Source organism: Microtus pennsylvanicus, chromosome 1, assembly GCF_037038515.1.
Source record: "Microtus pennsylvanicus isolate mMicPen1 chromosome 1, mMicPen1.hap1, whole genome shotgun sequence".
In the NCBI taxonomy this organism is placed as follows: Eukaryota; Metazoa; Chordata; class Mammalia; order Rodentia; family Cricetidae; genus Microtus; species Microtus pennsylvanicus.
The window spans coordinates 157,590,831-157,610,236 of NC_134579.1; the positions used below are offsets into that span (position 1 = coordinate 157,590,831).

Sequence of the window (19,406 nt, forward strand, 5' to 3'; positions counted from 1 at the left end):
AGCTATACTAGTTTTAGGCATATGCCTGGTAAAACACTGGGCAGAGCTCCTGGAGTTCAGCTGAAGAGAGGGAGGAGGGATCTTGCAGAAGAAAAAGAGGAGGAAACTCATAGACTCTGGACCAACATTCAGGGAGCCGGCTTGGACTGACCTAGGTTATCTGCATGGGTACAACCATTGTGTAACTTGGTCTCTTGGTAAGGCTTCTAACAGTGAGAGCAGGACTTCTCCCTGGTGCTTAGCTGGCTTTTGGTAACCTGTTCTCTGTGCTGGATTACCTGGCCCTGCATTGATGTAAGAGGAGGAGCTCGGTCCTGCCTCAACTTGATGTGTTCTGCTTTGTGCAAGCCCATGGGATGTTTATCTGTCCCTTTCTGAACGGAGATGGAGGAGTAGATGGGGTGGGGGATAGATGGAAAAGAGGAGGGGATGGGAGTAGAGGAGAAAGGAGAAAGTGGTTGATATGCAAAATAAATGAAAAAATATTATTTAAATTAAAGAAACAAATTAAGTGAATTAATTTGGGAGCCATATTTCTTGCTATGAGAAAGTTTTAATTTTTTAATTGATTTTTATTGAGCTCCACATTTTGCTCTGCTTCCCTCCCTGCCTCTCCCCTCCCCTCTTCAACACTCCCCTAAGGTCCTCATGCTCTCAATTTACTCAGGAGATCTTGTCTTTTTCTTTTTCCCATGTAGATCAGGTCTATGTATGTCTCTCTTAGTGTCCTCATTGTTGTCTAAGTTCTCTGGGACTGTGGTTTGCAGGCTGGTTTTCTTTGCTTTATGTTTAAAAACCACCTATGAGTAAGTACTTGTGATAATTGTCTTTCTGTGTCTGGGTTACCTCACTCAAAATAATGTTTTCTAGCTCCATCCATTTTCCTGCAAAATTCAAGATATCGTTATTTTTTTCTGCTGTGTAGTTTAATTTTTATGTTCAGGAAAGTATTCTCCATTTTGAGTATAGCTGTTCACCTTTTAGGTCTAAGACCAAAATTCTGTTGATCTTATAACTTTTCTGTTTCTTATTGTTTTAGAAGACAAGGAGGATTTGGGTTTTTATAAGCAAATCAAAAAAGTTTAAACATAAAATTCCATTTCAAAAATGGAATATATTAAAGCCAGATAATCTTCCCTTTCACTTGCTAAGTTATTTGTGTTTGTTTGCTTTGGTTTTTTGTTTGTTTTGTTTTTTCATGTTATTTTTGGAGACAGAGTGTCATGTAGCACAGTTTGTCTTCAGCTCTCTGTGTAGCTGAGGATGGTCCTGAACTTCTGATCTTCCTGCCCTTGCCCCTCAGTGCTGAGAGTACAGATTATGGATTATACCATCATGCCTGGCTTTGTGGTGTTAGTGACCAAAGCCAACTCTTCTATAGAATAAATTATATCTTATTTCCTTTGAGACGGGAGTTATTTTGTTTGGGTTGACAATTCCCTTACATTTGGCTTAGTCTCTAGTCTCATAGGAACCTTCTCTCACTTAGTTCTTCTAATCCTCAGCAAAACTATTTCTAAACTCTAACGATGTCATCTAGCAGAGCACATAAAAATATCACAACTATTTTTGGCTCCAGAAACATAAAAAAAAAACTGTAGCCAAAAGACCATAATCATCCCTTTACTCTGGGAAACTTGATTCCATATTCAAAGCTATAGGCTCTGCAAATTCTGACCCCAGAATCTCATATAAAGAGACCACGGAAGCCAAATGCATAGTACTGCTGGAAAGTCTTCCCTGCCTTACACATTACAAAGTCTGCATTTGTATATCATGGACGCAGAAAGGCTCAGACTTTGAACTATCCAGGAAAAGACAGCAGAAATGATGGCATGATGAAATGTGCTTGGATGCACAGAACGTTGTTTGTTTAACTTAAATATTATAAAGTATGTCCTGTAACATTTATTCTTGATTAACCCTCTTCTGGATAGTTAATCATTAATGATTTCTTTACAGTTGCTGTGCAAACAGTTCACTCCTGCTGATGACATATCAAATCTCAGGGACATATTCTTTAATTGGATTCATTTATTTCTAATCTCCTTAAGCCCTTACTACTGTAATGCTTGACTAAATATACATTAAACTCAATTATTTAAACAGCTAAAATAAATTTGGGGTGTATTTTATGAATAAAAATTCATAATTCATCAAATGTGTGCCTCAGGAATCATTTTAAATTGTCTGACCAGGATCTTATGTTAAAGAAAGGTTTCAATGGTTGATTGAGAATTTGGGCTGCCCACTGAAATGACTAACTTTCAGTTTTGTCTGGTTAAAGTCAGCCATTATAATACTATCCAAAGTGCACAGTCATCAATGTATGAATTGGTATCTGACCATTGTTATAATTTATAAGATTTGGGATGCTTCCCATGACAATGACTCAGAAGTGGTTTACTGACATTAAAATACATTTATTTCTTTAGCCTTAGATATTTGGCCCAAAAAAAGATGATAGTACATTTCCCATCTGTTAACTTTCTTTGATGAAACTTATGACTCTTCCTCTGAACACAGGTGATGTGGCATTCCCTTCTGTATGCTGTAAATACTATTGGTTAATAAAGAAACTGGCCTAGCCTATAGCAAGGTTGAATGCTGGGAGAAAGGGCAGAGTCAGGGAGAAGCCTTGGAGCCTCCACTGGAGACAGACACGCTGAAACTTTTCCTGGTAAGCCACAGCCTCGTAGCGATACACAGATTACTAGAAATGGGCTAAATTAAGATGTAAGAGTTAGCCAATGAGAAGAGCTAATGGGCCAAGTAGTATTTTAAATAATATAGTTTCTGTGTGATTAATTTAGGGCTAAGCAGCCGGGAACGAACAAGCAGCCTCCTCCAATGCACAGTAGCCCCCAAACTTTCAGCACACCTCAGAAAACATCTAATCAGTTTGTTAAAACACAACCTGCTAGACTGTACCCTTTTTTTCATTTATTTGCAGGTCTAGGATACAGTCCAGAAATGTGCATTTTGACTTACTCTCTAGTGGTGCTGATGCTGGGAGGGGAGATATTCTGTGAAAACCAGAGCACTTGTTATCTGGGATGAAAATACCAAAGCAATCAGGTAAAGGGGGACTACAGAACAGTGGAAAACAGGTGACCCAGAAAGGATCTCTCACTGAGGTACTTTCTCAGAACCTGGATGCTTGTTTCCTCTGGAGCTGCTGTTCTGCAAGCTGCAGAGCTACTGTTCAGTCCCCAAGGAGCTTCTCTTCTCTTCTCTTCTCTTCTCTTCTCTTCTCATTTCACTGGATATTTTGTTCCCCTCCACCTCCTTACATTCCATACCTTGATGATCTCCATTTTCTAAGACTTTCCCTCTCTACCAGAACTGAAGTCTAATCTGTGACTTTTCCAGGCATTAAACCCCAACACACAACTGTTTGATACCACTGCCTGCAAACCTGTTTTGTCATACACTGTCCAAGTTGTTCAGGCTAAATAAAACTCTAGGTGTTCTTGATTCCCGTCATTTCTCACACATATCTAATATTTCTGAAAGCTGCCTCTGGTCTACCCATAACAGACACTCTGAAACTTGGCTGGATACACGCCTGGGATCTCTGCTGTTGTCTTGTGTCACACCACAGCCCAACCATACAGCCTGGTATGCAGCAGGCCCTGAGAAATTATTTGCTGAGTTTTTACACCATTTCCAGCTTGCCTTAGACAGAACTTCAACCTAAAACATCCCTTAAAATCCCCTTAGTTATCACCACAGAAATTAAGCAGATTCTTATGACAGAAATTTGTTTATAATAAAAGTCCTATTGAGTCAACTGGGAAGACATACAAACAGAAAAGAAATTAAATTGTAAAGCGCCTGTGCTGTCTCCAATATTTCCCCCAGTCTTCAATTAGCTTTGACAATAGAACACTACACCACATTCTGCTCGTATTTTACATGCACTAATTGGAGGAGTGGAATCAACTCCCACCCTGCCCTTACCTTTGTGTGCCTCATTCTTCCAGCATTCCTGACCCCAGTGGGGTCCAGAACCAAAATACAACACAACGCAATCAATGCTTCACTTTGGCAGAACTGCAGAATGATTTCCACAGTGAAGCTAAATACTGTGGCTTCCAACACTGTACATTTCCTAATAGTATGGGAAAATTAAAATGCAGGATTCTGAGCTGAATTTCCTTCGATCCGGAGGGGGAAACAGTAATTCTTTGTCTGCCACATATTTGGACAGCAATAGCAACTACATGGAGAGCTGAACGCAGTAAATTTCCTGGGTTTTTGCCCTTCGGTCAGAAGAACACCTTATGGCCTCCATAAACACAGAAAGCAAAAGAACAACTAAACAACAACAAGCCCAAACCCTAAGAATGCCAAAAGCCACAGATTCTACTTTTGCAATGGTTAGGAGACGTATTTTCTAAGGATACATTACACGCGAATTAGGCTATTGATGAAATGTAGAACGTGGCAAGGGACTTGGGTTTAAAAGTCCAAACACTGAGAGAATCCCACCTTAATGGATACCTTTATGATATCCCGTTCAATATAATGAGGCTATTTCCAAGATCTGGCCAGCAGCCTGTATTAGCACAGCTTTGCCGATGTGGATACAACAAATTCTGTTTGAACAAGAAATCCCTGAGAAGGAAAGATCTTTTGCCGGGCTCTATCCACTTTACAATCAATCACAGGAAAATACCCTTCTGGGGAAGCCAGCAACTCCCATTTGAATCCTAATAAAATACTAAATGTTCCAAACAAAATGATGTTCAATGGGAGACATCTATCAACTGCTATTTTTTTTTGAAAAATCATTATTTTTGATGCTTAAGTTGATAAAGGAGGTGATGGGATTGGGTATGAAGTATGAGGATATTGCATGGGAGCTGACTAGATCCAGATGCATACAATTATGTCAGAATGACTCACTCTGTGAAGACTGCAAATTAAAAGAAAGAATAACTTTATAGACGTTAGCAAAATATCTGCAAGATGTCACCAGTTACTTCATAAAAAGCCAATGTTGGGCATTTAAATGTAGAGTAACAACTTCATTTTGCCCACCTTAATACATCACCATTTTATGGAGAGCATACCAAAAATGCCATCCAGTGCAGTCCAGGGTCTGGGTGAGTATACTGCTTACACTGCTAACTATAAAATATTAACTGAGCCACCTATTCTCACTGAGCGCCTTGCATCAGCCATTACAGTAGGATACCATCTTTCTCCTCAACCTTCCCAAGCATGGTAGTTAACAGAACAATTCTCAGAGACAGCAGCAGTGCCTGGAACATCATGCCTCATAAAGAAAATAATTTTTAAATTATTACTAAAACCACACAGGCATAATGGTGCATGCTTTAATCCCAGTACTCTACAGGCAGAGGCCGGTGGATCCCTATGAGTTCAAGTCTAGCCTGATCCATATAATGAGCTCCAGCACAGCCAGGGCTATACAGAAACCTAAAGTGATTAACAGTCTTCTAAAGTGCAATAAATCTACAAAGGTAATGAGAGTGATTTTCAATGCAAAAGTTCATGTGATTACTAAGCCTATCAGGTATCAACCACAAAATAGTGAGAAATCCCATTAAAACAAAAGCATCCTAACATCAGTCCAGAGGAACAAAAATCAACTCAGGTACATCTGCTTTCTTTTCTCCAAAGTCATGAGACACAAAGAGCTGCCCCCTCTCCCCTCTCCCCTTTCTCTCTTTCTCTTAATCTCTCTCTCTCTCTCTCTCTCTCTCTCTCTCTCTCTCTCTCTCACACACACACACACACACACACACACACACACACACACACACACACACAGAGAGAGAGAGAGAGACAGAGAGACAGAGGAGAGACAGGGGAGGGGGGGATGGGAGCAGGGAACATCTCCAAGTCCTATTCCTAGCACTCCCTCCCACCACCTGGTCAGGGAGACTCTGAGCCCTAGAGTCCCTGGGCTCACCCCAGGATTGAATTAGTCAGGGCTGGAGCACTCTGGCTCTCTCTTTCTTATGTAGATAAGAAGAGAGCCCCCCTTTTTTTGTACTTAACACCTTTTCTATTTCCACTCCCAACCCCCAAAGACATTTGTTGCTCATTTTGATGTTTGATGTCCCTCAAACTTGTTGTGACACCTGTTGTAGACCAGGTACTCAGTAAATCTTTTGTAATCTTTTATAATTTAAATCATTTATAAAGACTCCTGAAAACTGAAGGACCTAACAATTCATCAAAATGACTACTGATTTATTATTCTTAAGCAAATTTTTGCCTTCCTAAAACTTATCTTTTCTTCTTTCAAAGCCCAAAGACTCATATATACATGTGAATATATATAATATATGTATCCTTATATATTTTTGGGGGGCTTATTAGTGTGCTAAAATATTTTTATTTCATTAAAATAAACACTCTATTAAAAGACATTTTCTCAATGTTATTTTGAATTGAGCGTAGTGCCAAAACACATATTATTTCATCTAATATTCAGAATGACTCTAGGAGGTAAAGTGCCCACATCTTACATATTAAAACTACAAACAGTAGAGTTGAGCAACTTGCCTGGTCACAGAGCTGTTGAGTGGCAACGCTGGAACTAATCAGTAGACTCTTGGCTACTCTGCTATCTTGTACAATAGTACATACTGCAAGCTTATTTTATAACACAAATTTCAAAAGCCTTGTCAGGAATCTCCAGGGTTTAAGGTATCCTAATAAGAAGCCTAGAGGTTAGATTGCATCATACTCTCATAAGAAAAGAATTGGAGAGGCAAATGCAGCCTTTTGGCCCTGAAAATCCAGATCAAGTCCCTCACTGACCTTCCCTGTCCTAATACGTATGTCACACTTTCTTTCTGAAAATTAGTATCAGTACAAAACCACTGTACATGCCAGTACTATACAATCTTTTCAATAGTTCAATTTAGAATACTGTTCAATTTAGAATACTGACACCTCAAACTTTCAAAAGTATGTTCTGTGCATAGGTGCAAAAAATTATTATTAAATCCATGTTGAATGTGTACCACTAATAATTTGTAAAAACAAAAAAAGAAAAGAAAAACACCCCAGCTCCAACACGATAGTCCAGAGTAAAGAAGGGCAGAAATGCTTCCAGCAATAGCACAGAATAGCCACGCTGCAAACGAACACAACTCATTGACCCATGTCAAAAGATCCTAACCCTGTTTCCCATCCCTTTCCCTAGAACTTCACCCTTACCTTGAACTCTGTGTTCCTCACTCCATTTCAAACTGGGTCAACCTGACTTCTCAAGTTAGGTAGGTCTCTTATGTTTAGCTAAGTCAACTATAGACTGTTTGAGCTTGGGTGATGTCCAGAACTTTGTTTCACATACAGCAATGTACAGGCCATGCAAAACAAGGAAGACAAAAGGCTCCATTGAATACCATCAAAAAGGCAAACGTTTCACGATGTATGCACCTGAAGCTATAGTTACTAACAGCAGTGAGTACAGTTAGTAAAAGGGCACTGGTTCCCAATTAAATGAAAGACTAGTAAAAGCTTGACTCCTCTAAATGTTCCTTTTGTCTGGGAAGTAACTTCTGCCAGATATTCTCAGCCATTCTAACACAGAGGAGGCCCTGAGTAAATCCTGGTTCCCCTCTCTCCAAGCAGATATGTCTCCTGCCTTTAGAGCTCATGACAGCAACAGCAACAACCATGGAAATCACACTTAAAGCATAGCCTTTATAGTGTAGAGTTAAGAAATTGTGTAGAAAGGAGACATTTAAAATTACCCAAATCTGTGGTCGATACTTAAAAATTCAAGACCCAGTCAAACCCCAAACCCAGTCAGTGTCCTACACAAAATCAGCCTCCTCTCAACCCTCTGGCCTTTGCCATCACCGTAGACAAATTTTTTCCTTTCCGGAACCTTCGACCTTGAAATGCCCAGAATATAGAAAAGAAAGAAGGGGGTCCTTGAACCAAGGCAAAAGGTGCAGGTTCTTTGTTACAGGTATTCATCAGTAATTTGCATGTTTCATTTAATCCCCAGCCAAGTCATCTTTGCATAGTAGTGTAAGCACGCAGCACTTTAACCCAGTGAATTTTCTGTCACCACCTGCTCATCTGGAAAGACAGCAATATCATAAGCCAATGGGAGCAAAGCACAGAGAGAAACACTAAGAGTAGCAGCAAGCTTTTAGAAATTATTGAGGTACACAGTCACACACACTGACGGTTGAACCTAGCACTTCAGGCATAGTAGGCAAACACTTTACTACCAGACTATATTTTATTTTGATATAAGATCACACTAAATTTCCAGTGCTTAACGTGAACTTATCCTGTAACCCAGACAGGCCTTGAACTTGTGATGTCTTGCCTGAGCTTCTGGGATAGTTATGAGTGCGGGCTTACATCACCAGGTACAGCTACAGACTCAAAGCTTATTATACCAAATATAACAGTATTCCCCAAAATGAGACTATAGGGAAACAAAAGCATGCTTTCCTTAACTGAAATAAAACTCCTTTTGAATTTTGAACCAAGTTCACTTGTCTCAGCCTCCAAATAATGCAATGACCCATACTTTCCTATTCTATAACTCAAAAATCAAAACCTTTCCCCACCCACAGACAAGAAAGCCAGAGGAGAGGTGAGGCTGGACATCACCAAGTAGTCATCACCCAAAAAGGAAGGGGAGATCTTTTATGTCACAGCAGCGATAAAGGGAGGAGTGGAGTCCAGAAGGAAGGAGAAAACAGACAGCAGCACAGGAACTGAAGGAATGAGTGGAAATTCCCAGCAATCAAGTACAACTACAAGGGACAACTGCTGTCATTGAACCATCTCTCTTAAGGAAGAAATGGAAACACCCCACTGCCACAAAAGGTAATTTGTGTCCATTCTGATAAACAGGATTACTTATATTAGCAATTCACAAACATCTGATTTACTGTGTTTTACAAGAACATAAAACATTAAACCTGGTAGCAGAAATGAAATGCGTAATAGCAGCAACATATCTGTAATCTAGAGAGATGCAAAACAATCAGAAAAAAACAAAATATTTGTGATCTACATTATTGTTACAATAATATTGAAAATATCCTTAATAAGGCTTTAGAGGAAAATTATACATTGTTAATTAAGTATCACTGATAAGATGCCATCACTATGCTTTAAAACAAAATGTTAATATCTGGACACACAGTTCTGAAGCAGCAATGTCAAGGCAGTTTTTTAATCTTCCACCATGAATTTGCATTAAAGCCCATTTTGATGTTGGATGGCCTTCATCATTTAAACTCCCCTTCTGACTTTTCCTCCCCTAAACCACCTCCACTTTCATCGTCATACAAGGCAAGATGCTATCATTGGCACAGAGCCTTTAATTCTAGCTTCAGGTCATAAAAGAAATGAGGACAGATTAGTCCAAGGGCATAAAAGTATAATTAAATAAGAAGAATAAATTCTGATGCTCAATTACATGATAGGGTAGTCATAGTAAACAATATAATTTATATTTCCAAAAACTCTTTAAGATATTATTTTAATGGTGTCGCCACATAGAAAATGTAACTATAATAGGTAATAGATAGCTCATCTAGCTGAGAGCCCTGAGAATAATAATAATAATATAATAATAATAATAATGACAGCTCTGACAAGATATTCCAACTGGTATAATTGAATGTTCTGGGAGTATCCAACTACTTTTTAATTGAATCTACAGTCTACTCCAAGAGATGGAACCATTTCTGTCATTGTTACTGAAGCCAAGAATCTATGGCAAGATAAGTCATGGGCCCTAGGGAAAACCCTAGTACTATTATTCAATTAAATGGACATAGTATTAAAATGACTTTTAGTGACGTATTGCTGCACCCACAAATCAGAGCATCTCTCAACCCTTAACTGAGAAGTTTCTCCTTGCAGTAGATGGTTATTGACATAGAAACCCTGAGACTGTGGAACATTCAACCCTAAATATATATATATATATATATATATATATATATATATATATATATATATATCACACCCTTCCTCCAAAGGCTCAGGGATCGTCTCTGAAAATAGGACCAAAAGGTTGTTGAGAGCCAGAAATGGTGGATAACTTTAAGGAAACATTGCTTTCCAGACACAACCAGGCAGTTCCACATATTAGCTCACTGCAGTTGAGACAGCACGCACTGTAACAGCATAAGCTCAAACCAGATACAAGCCCAGCATGGATGAAGGGAGGTAGGCATGGTATCCCACCACTAGCTTGGGAGCTATTGGTATTCGATATCAAATGCTGCTGGGAAAGGGACAGTCAACTTCCTTTAACAGTGTGACAGTTGAGCAACACAAATTGGGCTCATTTTTGTTTGTTTGTCTGTCTGTTTGTTTTATAAAACAAAACAAAAAACCCCGGACTTTGGGTGGATAGGGAAGTCAAGGGAGAAAGGGTAGACTTGGGAGGAGTTGGTAGATGGGGATGAAAATAACCAAAGAAAAGAAAAGAACTGGGTTTGATTTCCAGCACCCACATAACAGCTCAGAATCTGCCGCAACTACAGTCCCAGGGAAAACCATACTCCCTTCTGGCCCCCATCGGTACTGCATGTGCATGGTGTTTGATAATAAAATAATAATAATTTTAAAGATTAAAAATTAATCCTTGGCTCTATCACTTATCCTGTGTGAGCCTCGGTTTTCTCACTCAGCAAAAGATAAGTTAGACCTCTGATCTAACCACTAAACAGAACTCTCAAGAAAAAAAAAGCAACTAAGACGTGTTTTGAAAGAAATGTATGTTCAGAGTTTCTTTAATTCAAAGCAAATACAGCATATTTACATCTTAGCATTCATAAGGTAAAAATAGAAGAATTAGGAATTTGAGGGCTACTCAGTAAGACCTTTTCAAAGGGGAAAAAATAGCTGGGTGTGGTGGCACACCTTTAATCCCAGCACTCTGGAGGCAGAGGTAGGCAGACCTCTAAGTTTGAGATCAGCCTCATCTACAGAGCAAGTTCCAGGACAGTCAGGGCTACACAGAGAAACCCTGTCTTGAAAGAAAAGGCAAAGAAACAAAAAAATAATTTTAATGAAGGTATATTAGAAAATTTTAGGAATATTAAGATTAAAGTAAATATTAGTGATGTGTACATAAGAAGGAGACTAAACCTCACAGCTCTGATGCTTTCTTAGGGCTTCTTTTCAATAGAGGGTTTGGTAGATACAAATTACTATTGATACTACTGTGTCTTCAGTCTATCTCTATAATTATTAAGGTACATAAAGGATCATCTGCTGATAATATCGATGCTCAATATAATTGTGATAGATTAAATACATTTATGGATGGACTCTATTTTATAGGTAAATGTTGTGCACAGTTAGTTTTGAGCCAACAGAAAGTGCTCCACAGATCTGTGGCATAAGAGGAATCTGTTTGCTATTTACTATAGGTCAGTAAGTCAACAGGGCCTTCCTCCATCTGCATCATGTGCAACACAGAAGAGGAGTGGTTTTGATGATTACATTTTGTTCACCAAGTTTTAAAATGTATTTCCTAAATCTTACTAGCAGTAGAAATAGCATTGGTTCTTAAATAAATTTTTTAAAAAATTAAATATTAACACCAAAATTAATTGGGCACCATTAACCTATCTGGAAGAACAAATGAATTCGAAAGTGTTTCAACATTCACTGGTTAAAGCAAGGGTATATAAAGTTTTCTACTCACCAAATATGCTACATTTTTAAATCTTTTTTAATTATGAAAATTATAAGGCTTCTCAGAATATTTAACTGAGAACAGCGTGCAAAACATGAACTTGAGGCATGGAATCTGTGTTTATTACAAGGCGGAGCACATTTTTCTCTGATGTTAAGTATCTCTCCTTCAGCATTGATCAACTTTTCTACAAATTCATGGAGATACTTAGAAGATAGCCACAAATCTGGATTGTCTCCATATGTTGTTTTTAGTAACATAAAAATTGAATTTTTTACAGAGAAAACTACTTCCTTCTATGTGATCTATAAACCACCCGACAACAACACTTGAGATTTTCCACTAAAAACAGTGTTCTAAATTCTAAATTTAGTAAACAAGCAGAGGCAAGCTTTTTACCAGAAAAAAAAAGGCTGAAAATATTAATCAGATCATTCAAAATCTAACTTTTCTTTTTCTTTTCCAAGCACAATATCACAATAGTATTGGTCTATAATTTTTATTAGAAATCAAGTTTAAAATGCTAGACTTTAGGGTTATAGAAGCCATCTCAAACTCTCCAAACACTGTCTATCAGCCTTGCTAAGGTCACCCATCAAAGAACACTTGCTAGATATTGGTGGTAGACTGATTTTCGTGGCACATATAAACTAAGGTTAATCCACACCTTCACTTGCTTCTATAGGCAGTAATTCAGAATACTATAAATGTGTCATCATGTACAGTAGCTAGGCAGGACATTTAGGATGCAATAACCACAATGTCCATAACTTTATTTGAAATTATTTAATAGGAAATATACTCATAAAAATCAACCACATACAGCCATAGAGGGACATCAAAGAAATGTGGGAAATAGCAACAGTGTACTATTCTTTCAACATATAGGTCTGAAAACAATGTGGATATTTTAAATGATAGTTGAACCTCATTGATTTATCTTAAAAGTAGAAGAGTATTTCTTAATTTTAAAATGTACAGTGTCTATAATCATAAAGAGATCCAGCATCTTCAATTTTCTTTTAAATTACATTTCATAGTTTATTGGGTGTTTCACATTTTCAATTTTCTTTGCATTAAATACTAATGTTTTCCATCTGAACTAACTATGAATAATTACTACTACCAATTAAACTGAAGTACATATGAATTCCAGACTCCAGTCTTTGTACAATGTGCTTTCCTTTTGTATTTTCCACTCCCAGGCCTCTCCCTAACAGTCACTGTGGTTAGTTACGTTCTCAATGTATCTATGCTCTTAATCCTAAGGACAGGTGTCTCTCACATTTGATGCACATTTTAAAGCCCAGGAGCACTCAGTGTATAAGAAAACTCTCTCTAATTATGCATGTCTTACAGAAAGTCATAAACAGTCATGGTTTTGTTTTCTTGTGATGGAGGGATATTACAAAAACACAATAGGTGTTACATTGAACCACAGACACCAAAGAAGCTAGGGTTTTTTATGCTCTGGTGTCTTTGCATTTTCTTTTCTCCCGATTTGCAAAATTGAATGCTGATATTGAAGTTAGGAAGGCACAAGGTAAAGACCATCGCCTGCTCTAAAAGCATCCTACATTCCCTACATGCATTGCTGCAGCTACTAATTAAGGCAAGGTTTAGGAGATTTCTGTTCATTGGTGCTTTCATTAGATAATAATGACTGATTTTTTCCTAAGTGTATTTAAACAATATGTTTTCCATCAGAAAATTAAAAAAGTAAACTTCTCATGAACATAGCTTCTACCAAAACACCACACTCTCATTTGATCATTGATTACTTAAAATTTTCCTCTACTTTCATGTCATGAAAATCACTTCAAAGTGTACATTATATAAGAGTTTACATTTGGAAAACATCTGGACTGTCAGGTTATCTGGGGGCTTGCTTAGTATTTAAGGGCACTGTTGAGGTGGTATACCCGCAAAGGATTCACTTACCATTCTCTGTCTGCATCAAGTAGCCCCCAAACAAATGGGGCTATTCACTGCTACCATAGAGAATCAATAAGCCTGTGGTTAATTTGTTAAGACAATGTAAATTAGTAACTTCCAGCCAGATGTGCGATACACATATCAAAGGAATGGCAACCTGTTCGTTATGGAAATCCTGTCAACACACACAGAGCCAAATGATGACATTTCATCTGAAACAGTTTCCAAATTTGCAACTATAAAAATTGTTCTGAGACTTTCTATACAAAGAATTGGAGCTTAGACTCATAAAAAGAGTAACCAACATCAGCTTCCCATCTTGTGTGCCTGTGCATATATGCTTCTTTGTGTGTGCTTCTATTTTCAGCTGAGGTGCATTACATTCAGTAAATGTGTGCCATGCTAGTTTTCCTTCCATAAATCATGCATTTCTCCCATTACTTACTTTTTAATCAGATGTAAAGTTAAAAGTCTAATTTGACAGCTCTCAAGAAGCATGTAAAGAAAGATGAAGACAACAGAAGGAAAAAGAACACTCACCTACTGAAAAGTAAAACAGAATATTTCAAAATGACTGCAAACAAATGAAGCTTACCCATTGGGAGGTCAAACTTTCATTCAGATCATTTGTAGGGGGGTGAGTCACTGTATACACGGTTGTTTGATAAAGAACTAACTACAGGCATCGCCAGAGAACAGAGGTTACATATAATGCTTGCGATGGCTCAGACACACAAAGCACCTTCTTTAAAAATGTTCTTTTCTTTTCCATGGTAAGCAAACATAATTTTTCACCCATCAATACCACTGCTTCATGGGTATGTATAATTATGCCTTGTCAATTTCTCATTTTTATTTTAATAATATGAAAACCATTAGATTTATGGATTGTTTCATGAGACTCAAAATAGTATGCTTTTACTCTGTATTAAAATACACTACCTCTTTGCTATTACAAAAATCAAATCTTTCTTTTAATATGGTTTACTAAAAAGTAAGCAATTAAAACATTCTTAATAACTACTTATTTTAAACATACCATAGATTTATAATAAATAACACATTTGTATAAATAACACATATGTATACATGAACTTACAAGCACAAACACACATCTGCATGTATAAGTTTATAATAGACCTAAGCATCTTTACCCAGGGAAAGGCCACGGCCACTGCTGGTCTTTGAGTTCAAACACAACTACCTATTATTTTTAAACAATCAATCCTTATTTAAATTTATTTTTTGAATCTACCAATTTTTTTAATTAAACAAAGCACTGAGTGTTATTGCTAAGCATGTTTCCAGCCACTACATTTTTATCTGACAATGGAAAGCAATGTGGAATGACTACAAACCTCATCTTGTACTTTATACTCTATTCCAAAGAGCATCCTTTAACCAATGTCCCTAATGACAAAATAGCATTTCTGCTAAGTGTCTGGTGTGTCAATACTTCCAAAGTAAAGAATTTCTGAGGTCCCCTAAAATCACAAGTTTTCAACCCCTTTAAGAAACTAATAAATGCACACACAAAAGATTTCTTTATAAAGACTTCAGCCCTATGCAACTTGACTTTTGTAAACCCTGCACAGAGTGTGCTTCTTCAACAGGCGCGTACCAGACCACGGGATCAGCTGCAAGGCATGTTTCTGGAAAGAACAAGATTCCAATGCAGCTGCAGCAGCTGCCCTGTCTGTCACGCCCCGCAGATCCAGCGAAGATGTTTCAATCTAGCACCCACAAATTCTTGTTGCCTAACACATAGCCTTTGCTTTCTAGAGGTTAAAGTTTTCCTCTGCTGGTCACTCAGGCCGCTTTTGTGGCTCAAGGAAAGAAATGCTCCTTCAGAATTCTAACTTTGTTTGCAGACTCTGTTTAAAATTAAGAACTTCAAACCCGAGATCTGAAAAAGTGAAACAGATGGCCAGTTTCTTAATAGTAAATGGTCCCGTAGGTCGGATCTTTCCCCCTTCTCTCTTTTTTTTTAAATACAGGGTTCTCTTGAAAGGTTAAGAGAGAAAAGAGAGCAAATATGGACAGTATTGCGAAAACTCCTAAATCTTTTCCTAGAAAACGACGAAGAGAGCCTTCAAAATCCCCGACCTGCATCAAACCGCCTCTCCTGGGAGACCGGAGCCTGACCGTGCACACAAAATACAGTTGGAGAAGGTGGTCTCAGGCTGACACTCAAGCACTCACGTGAGAACGTAATTGACGCTGACGATGCAGTGCGGCCTCGAGGAGCGGCTGTTGTGAACGATGGTGGCGTAACTCTGCACCCAGACCCAACCGCCGTGCTTCGCCAAGAACCTGTAGTACTTGGTGGTCACTTGCCCCTTCACCAACACTAGAAAGACGGAAGTAGATGTCGTGAACGGGCCTGTCCTGGACAGGTCCCAGGTGCTGGGTGGTTTGAGTACAAAGCCCCTCATTGCCATACCAACTGCGCCAGTGCAAGTGGGAGAGAAGATGGGCAAATTCCCAATCAATTGACTGCCTGTTAAACTGAATCGACCCTTCCCCGCCCCACCAATAGATACCTATTATATGCTAATGATTGGTGTGGGCCCTCCTGAGGCTCGCTGTCTTCCACACTAGCAATGGGGTAAACACTAAAAAGTTAGAGGTTTTCCCAGACTGACTTTTCCTGCTGCAGAAGGGGAAGTCCTGCTCTAAATCCTCAATCCTGGGAGATTAAGCTCTCAGCAAAGCTGTCTCAAAAGCTAGGTGAGTTAATGCTGGATGAGGAAAGTAGCCTAGGTTGTTTAAACATTTCTCATCTTTAGTGATGTTTGCAGGTGAAGAATGAGACCCCACTGGGGGAACGCACCCCCTCCCACTCCGTTAGTATTAGCAGCTCCGTTAAGTCAGAGATACCAGATGGGTCGCAGCAGTCCCTCCTCCTACTACTCCCCCTACCCCTCTAGGGGAGAACCCCCAGCAATTTGCCTGGACTTCAAATTGCCTGAGAGTAGGGTGGGACCTTACGTAAGTGATGCGCGCAGCGAAGGTGGAAGGTGTCACAGCCATGCACGTGATGATATAGGGTCTTCTCAATCAAGTCCTGAGGTTCATACCCAGTCAGCTCCGCCACCCTGGGGGTAAAAAATTCTTTGGGATGAATGTAAGACTTTTCATCACCTGGGTTCTGGGCCCCATTTCTTGGGCTAGAAAGATCAAGGGAAGGCTCTCCCTCTCTAAACACTGTCATTCTTTAGAGTCCCTTTCTCGACTGCCCACCCACCTGGAGTCCAGGAAAATAAGCTTCATGTCCAGACTGGCTCGGAACATGAACATGTTGCTGTGTAGTTTGATTTCTGTGACAGCGCTCGGAGGCAGGGAGTGACCCACAGCCACCAAACCCACATTCTGGTAGCACCCATCGAAGGGCGACATATCCAGGCTGTACTGGCGGATCTTCAGGTAGCCGCTACAGTGAATGACCTGTGATGGAGGGGGAAGGGCGAGACTCAGCAGAGGTCGGGAAGAGCTCCCTAAAGGAAGCAGAGGAGTTGAAACATGTTAAGATTCTACTTGGCCACAAACCATAAGGTGCCCCCAAACGAGTGACTGCACAGCCACGGTGAATTCACGTGGGAGCTCGTAAAAGAAAGAAAATTAAGAGAGAGATGCAAATGGTTGCTTCCCACCAAATCCACATGAATTGGGGCAGGGAGCCGGCTCTCCATTGATGGTGGCATTCAGCTAAAGAACCCCAGTTTGCAGCTACGTCTTTAGTCCTTAACTCCCTGAGAGATGAATGACTAAAGGGTTTAGAAGCTTTACAGTTCCCCAAGCTCCTCTCTAAGAACAGCCCAGTGTCCTGACTTCATCTTTTAAGTGTCCCTCAGATACCCACAACATGTAATGACCTTTCAGGGCTGCACTCTAAGTGTGGTCCACAAGTGTGGTGCCTGGGGCAGGAACCAACCTCCCTTGCCCCAGAAGCTGCCTGGCCACCCACAGAGTAGACCTTCCAACTCAACCACACACCTTGTAGCCACCGCAAGTGAGGCCTGCGTTCCGCTTGGCTAAAACACACTTCATCCTCAGAAAGAAGGAGCGTTCAATCTCATACTCTGTGAGAAAGAAGAGGAAGTCTCAGGAGGAGAGACAGGCAGCCAAAAGAAGCAGTATCCCAGCCAAGACTAAGTGGTGGCAAGCCCCCAAGCTGACTGGAATGAGCACCTTGAGATGGCAAGGCCTGTCTACCTTACCCTGGACGAAATGAGAGTGGTAGGGTTGGTGAGCTGTGAGCACCGCTGTCATCTCGTCATGGTCAGCTGGGTGGATATATTCGTAGATGCTGTTCCCAGTCAGCTCCACCTGTAAAGAGGAGGGGTCACCATCTCTGCGGTTATACAATGCCCCCAGAAGAAGCTGAAAACTTGCATGGGGGGGGCATAAAGATGGAATAGGCTCTGCTGCTTGCTACCTGATGCATCTTATCTAACTCTCAGCTTCCTCACCTGTAAAATAATCATACATGTCAGTAGTAGTGATAACAATGGCAGTCACTGTCACACCCCTTGGAACACTTGTGTGGAAACTCCTCCCACCATGTCTGGCTTATGGTAAGAATTCTAAAAAGTAACAATTATTTAAGCCTGCAGTAGCATGCTAAAGGAGAAGGGAAATCCAGGTAGGAGGTGACTGAGTCCCTCTGTCACCTGAGAGGTTTCCAGTGCCCAAATGCAGATATGAAATGGTTGGGAAGCCCTCCCCACAATTCCAGCTGTAAACACTGCAGCCTGGAAGGACGAACCACTCACCTACCTGAGAAAGGCCCAGGTGAACTGAAGCTGTCTCAGAAATGTACATGATCTTTCCATCTGGGGCCACCACGAAGATGAAGCCATCCAGAGTCTGGGGAGGCAGAAATAGAGTGAGAGATCTGAGAAACGAAGCAAGGAAAACAGAAGTTAGACACAGGCAGTACAGAAAGGTGAGGCTGTGACAGACTGTCCAGAAACAGGACACAGAATAACCACAAGAATCTCCTTTCTTGAACTTCCCAAGTCTGTAAGAGCAGCACGCTGACAGCATTGGCAGGTCAGAGTGAGGCTACGGACAAGGCTAATGTCCTATAAAGACTCAAGATCCACTCAAATGAAAAAAAAAAATCTGTGGCTAGCAAAAGTCTGGGTGGGGAATGGGATCACAGTCTTCAACAGGAACAGGAAGTAGGGTAGGCCCTCAGGACAGTGGTGCCAGTAAGAACCTCTCTTAATATTGAAGGGTTCCGTAGTAGCAGTGATCAACTGTGAAGAGAGAAATAGCTTGACTTAAGAAAGATCCAGAACAGCAGACACTGGTTGACATGGGAGAACTGGCAATTTGAAGTTATAGACAGAAGGAAGCTGGCCAAAACTTTCAGAGTCAGGAGAGGGAGATTTAGGGGATGAGAGGCTTTTCTGAGCAACCAGTAGTAAAGTAGTGTGACACTGTGTATGTTCCTGTATGTTTACACAGATGCATCAAGCTGGCAGTCTCATTGTAAAGAAACTTTGGAGACTTTCCCTGTCCCTTCATCTCTGTGGATGAGCTAATGGAGACCTATGATAAACCCAACTCCTCTTAAGGAGCTCAAAGGGACAACCAGCCTGAAGATGAATGTGTTGACCACAAAATTAAGTAGATAGAGATGAATAGGCAAGAGACCCAGTAACTATGCATTGCAGAGGCCTCAAAGAACTTGAAGAAGGAAGGACTGAAGAGAACACCTCAAGCAGAAGAAATGATGTAGTAAAGTCAGAGACTGAGGGAAGGGAAGGGTTAGTCTGATGTGTTA

The 19,406-nt window shown here is 40.0% G+C and overlaps 1 protein-coding gene across 1 annotated transcript in view; it reads right to left on the reverse strand.

Annotated features, from left to right (window-relative positions):
* The window catches only part of Sim1 (SIM bHLH transcription factor 1), a 74,426-nt gene that overhangs the window by 42,271 nt on the left and 12,749 nt on the right, over positions 1-19,406 (reverse strand). Inside the window, exons 4-9 of the mRNA XM_075959210.1 lie at positions 18,392-18,481; positions 17,833-17,941; positions 17,609-17,694; positions 16,860-17,059; positions 16,604-16,710; positions 15,815-15,962 (exon numbers count right to left, since the gene is read on the reverse strand). Coding sequence (XP_075815325.1) covers positions 15,815-15,962; positions 16,604-16,710; positions 16,860-17,059; positions 17,609-17,694; positions 17,833-17,941; positions 18,392-18,481 — 740 coding nt within the window. The remainder of the gene's footprint in view (positions 1-15,814; positions 15,963-16,603; positions 16,711-16,859; positions 17,060-17,608; positions 17,695-17,832; positions 17,942-18,391; positions 18,482-19,406) is intronic.